At 35.9% G+C, this 3,487-nt stretch overlaps 1 protein-coding gene across 1 annotated transcript; it reads left to right on the forward strand.

The window, feature by feature from the left end:
- The first annotated feature begins 528 nt into the window (after positions 1-528).
- LOC130996080 (patatin-like protein 2) lies at positions 529-2,877 on the forward strand. The gene is made up of 7 exons (XM_057921597.1): positions 529-858; positions 937-1,118; positions 1,211-1,394; positions 1,462-1,623; positions 1,707-2,009; positions 2,099-2,274; positions 2,567-2,877. The coding sequence occupies exons 1-7, from the start codon at positions 718-720 to the stop codon at positions 2,787-2,789; spliced, it is 1,371 nt and encodes a 456-aa protein (XP_057777580.1). The 5' UTR covers positions 529-717; the 3' UTR covers positions 2,790-2,877.
- Positions 2,878-3,487: the final 610 nt, after the last annotated feature.

The following is a 3,487-nucleotide window of genomic DNA, read 5'->3' on the forward strand; positions in this document are numbered from 1 at the left end:
CTCCCTATATATATATATATATATATATATATATATATATATATATATATAGTGGTGTTTGCAGTCTGCATTATATATTTAAATGAGCAAAGAAAGCGACAAGAGGGTGCCTCCAATCACTGTTGAATTAACCGAAGATAACAACAAATTCATTTATTCATTTGATGATAGTAAACACGCACCAATACAAATGTTCGATATTTGGCTTTGGCCTGACCTCGCTTTAGTGTTGCTTGTAAACTTCGCAATCCATGAATTTATGATTATTAGTTTTACTCTCAAAATGAATTATTAAGTCGTACGTAGAGATAGCTAGTGAAAGAGTCACTACTATAAAATGGCCAGACACGACAAACTCAAATTGCTCGAGGACACTAGAGTAGACTTGATTAGTATTATTAATTATAGTCGTGAAACTGCGACGGCCAGCTTGGACTAATAATAATTCTAATTTTGAATTGAAAATAAGAAATTTGGAAATACAAACTTATTACGTTAGGTGGGAAACGTTGTTGAAAGGAATAGCCACATTCCTCATGTGGCCCTATTGATTAGTAATATATATGTACGCCCCACCTAACCCTTTTACGCCATTTTTGTGTACATCAACAATCACCCCATACACTTGTACATAATAGAGCTAGCTCCATCACTTTACTAAACTACATTAACTCTCTCTCTAATTAGCATTTGTGTTTGTGAAATCAAAATCAATTAATGGAGGAAATCCCATGCTTCCGTCAGACCGATCAGCCCCCGGATTTCAAGCGGTACATCACCGTTCTTAGCATTGACGGCGGCGGAATCAAAGGGATTCTCCCCGCCGTCATCCTCGATTTCCTCGAATCGCAACTACAGGTGATCATAACGAATATATATTGTCTTGATTACATACAGTTAAAACTTGCTATTTTACAGAATAAATAAATGTGACAGGAGTTGGATGGAGAGCAAGCAAGAATCGCCGACTACTTCGACGTGATAGCCGGAACGAGCACCGGCGGCCTCGTCACGGCCATGCTCACAGCTCCCAGCCAAATCAACCGCCCCCTCTATTCCGGCAAGGGCATCAAGCCTTTCTACTTAGAAAACTGCCCCAAGATTTTCCCGCAGACACAGTTACGTTCTTAATTATTCATCTCTTGATCATACGTATGCACACTCTAACCAACTGAGCTAATAAATTTGCGACGACGATGATGACGTGCAGCTCGATTTTTCCGTTTGGAAGATTGTTGAAGTCGCTGATGGGGCCGTTGTACGACGGGAAGCACCTCCACAGCGTACTGAAAGAGGAGTTGCAGAACATCAAGCTCAGCCAAGCCATCACAGATGTAATCATCCCTGCCTTCGACATCAAACGGATGCAGCCTGTCATATTCTCCACATACGAGGTAAATTAAGCAACAAAATTAAATCATATGAGTGTGAGTAAGAAATTATGTAAATTAAATAACGCAGGCGAAGAGAAACCCGTTGTTGGATGCTAATTTCGCGGACATCTGCATCAGTACTTCGGCGGCTCCCACGTTCCTCCCCGGCCACGAGTTCACCACCACCGATGCCCACGGCAACTTCACAGAGTATAATCTCATCGATGGCGGCGTCGCTGCAAATAATCCCGTACATATATCTATATTTATATAAAATCTAATACTTTTTATTTATTTAAGGATGTATATTGATATTGATGAATAATGTTTCAGACTCTAATCGCCATAACAGAAGTGATAAGACAGATGTTCGACAGCGGCGTTGACTACTTCCGAATGAGGCCCGTTGACTATCCTCGTCTTCTGACAATATCAATCGGCACGGGAGCTGCGAGGGTTGACGAGAAATTCGACATAAAACGTGCTTCAAAATGGGGGATGGTGGATTGGCTGCTGCACGGCGGCATGGCGCCCTTACTCGAGATATTCAGTCAAGCAAGCGCGGATATGGTCGATATTCACACCTCTCTCATATTCCAAGCTCTTCAGTCCCAACACAATTACCTCAGGATCCAGGTTATATATATATTTCTACATGCGCCCTTTAATTTAATTATTTCATTTGTGTCAAATTAATAATCAATTAATTGTATATATATTTGTAGGATGATGAGCTAAGTGGAATTGAAAATTCAGTTGATATTGCGACCAAGGACAACTTAGAAAGACTTGTGGCAATTGGCGAAAGGCTGCTCAAAAGTCCAGTTACCAGAGTCGATTTGGTTTCTGGCCTAACTGAGCCGGTCAAGGATGGAGGCACTAATGACCAAGCTCTCAAGAGGTAAATTTTATAGTCAACTTTATTTTTTCACACATATTAAAAAAGTGCCATTAATATTATTTGAAAAATATAAATGATATGTAATTGTTCAATTCTGCCCTTAATTATTAATTGAAAGACAAAAATATAAAATTGTGAATTTTATAAATTTTGAATAAGATTATTTTAGTAAGAAAAAATTAAACAAATTTAATTTAGAAAATAGATTATATATTGGGATATCCAAAAAAGTTATAGAGGATTATATATATATAAATTAAACGTTGTCAATTGGATTGAAAATTTTGTGCAGATTTGCTGGTATGTTGTCGAGTGAAAGGAAACTTCGATTGGCGGGGAAGATCAGTAATGAAATCCGCAGAGAAGTTCCGAAGGCGAGGATGAGGGCTTCGTATCCCAAATCTGGAAAGGGATTCAACATTATGAATAATTATAATAGGGGCAGATTGGCTTCGTATCCTATTCCCATGTGTTCCAGCAATGCATTCACTACACCTCTTAAAGTCTTCCTATGAAACATTTATTTTATGTCAATTTTCTGTTCAATTTTATAAATTTGTTTTATATGTTTGTCGGTGGGAATGAATACTAATATTTGTAATATATTGACTAGTACTCCCTCCATCTCTTTTAAATGTTCTACTAGCGTCTAATTCATCGAATTTCGACGGGAATTTTTTATGTCATCATTTATAATTATTTTTATTACTATAACAAATGAAATAGTTTATATATAAATTATTTTTTTAATTAATTTGATATGATCAAATTAAATTAGTAATACAATATTTGAAATAATATTAATCTTAATCACTTTTGTCAATTAAATGTAGATGTGATAATAGAAATACATTTTTATATAAATATTCATTTGATGAAGTTTATAAAAAGTTGATGTGGGATTGAATATTTTAGAAGAAAAAAATATGTAAATTTGAAGTATGATATGATGTACGACATGATGTGTCGCATTTACTGTTAATCGTATATCGATAATATTTACTCTCTCCGTCCCTCAAACATTTTCTTTTTTTTTTCTATTTTGGTTCGTCCCCAAAACATCTTCCTAACCTATTTTTTAAAACAATTTCACTAATTATTATTCTTACAATTTCACTTTTTGTGGGACTCGTTCTCTACTTTCACTAACTATATATCACTCTTACAATTTCACTTTTTGTGTGACCCATTCTTCACTTATCAAATGCATAAC

Source organism: Salvia miltiorrhiza, chromosome 7 (assembly GCF_028751815.1).
Source record: "Salvia miltiorrhiza cultivar Shanhuang (shh) chromosome 7, IMPLAD_Smil_shh, whole genome shotgun sequence".
Lineage (NCBI taxonomy): Eukaryota > Viridiplantae > Streptophyta > Magnoliopsida > Lamiales > Lamiaceae > Salvia > Salvia miltiorrhiza.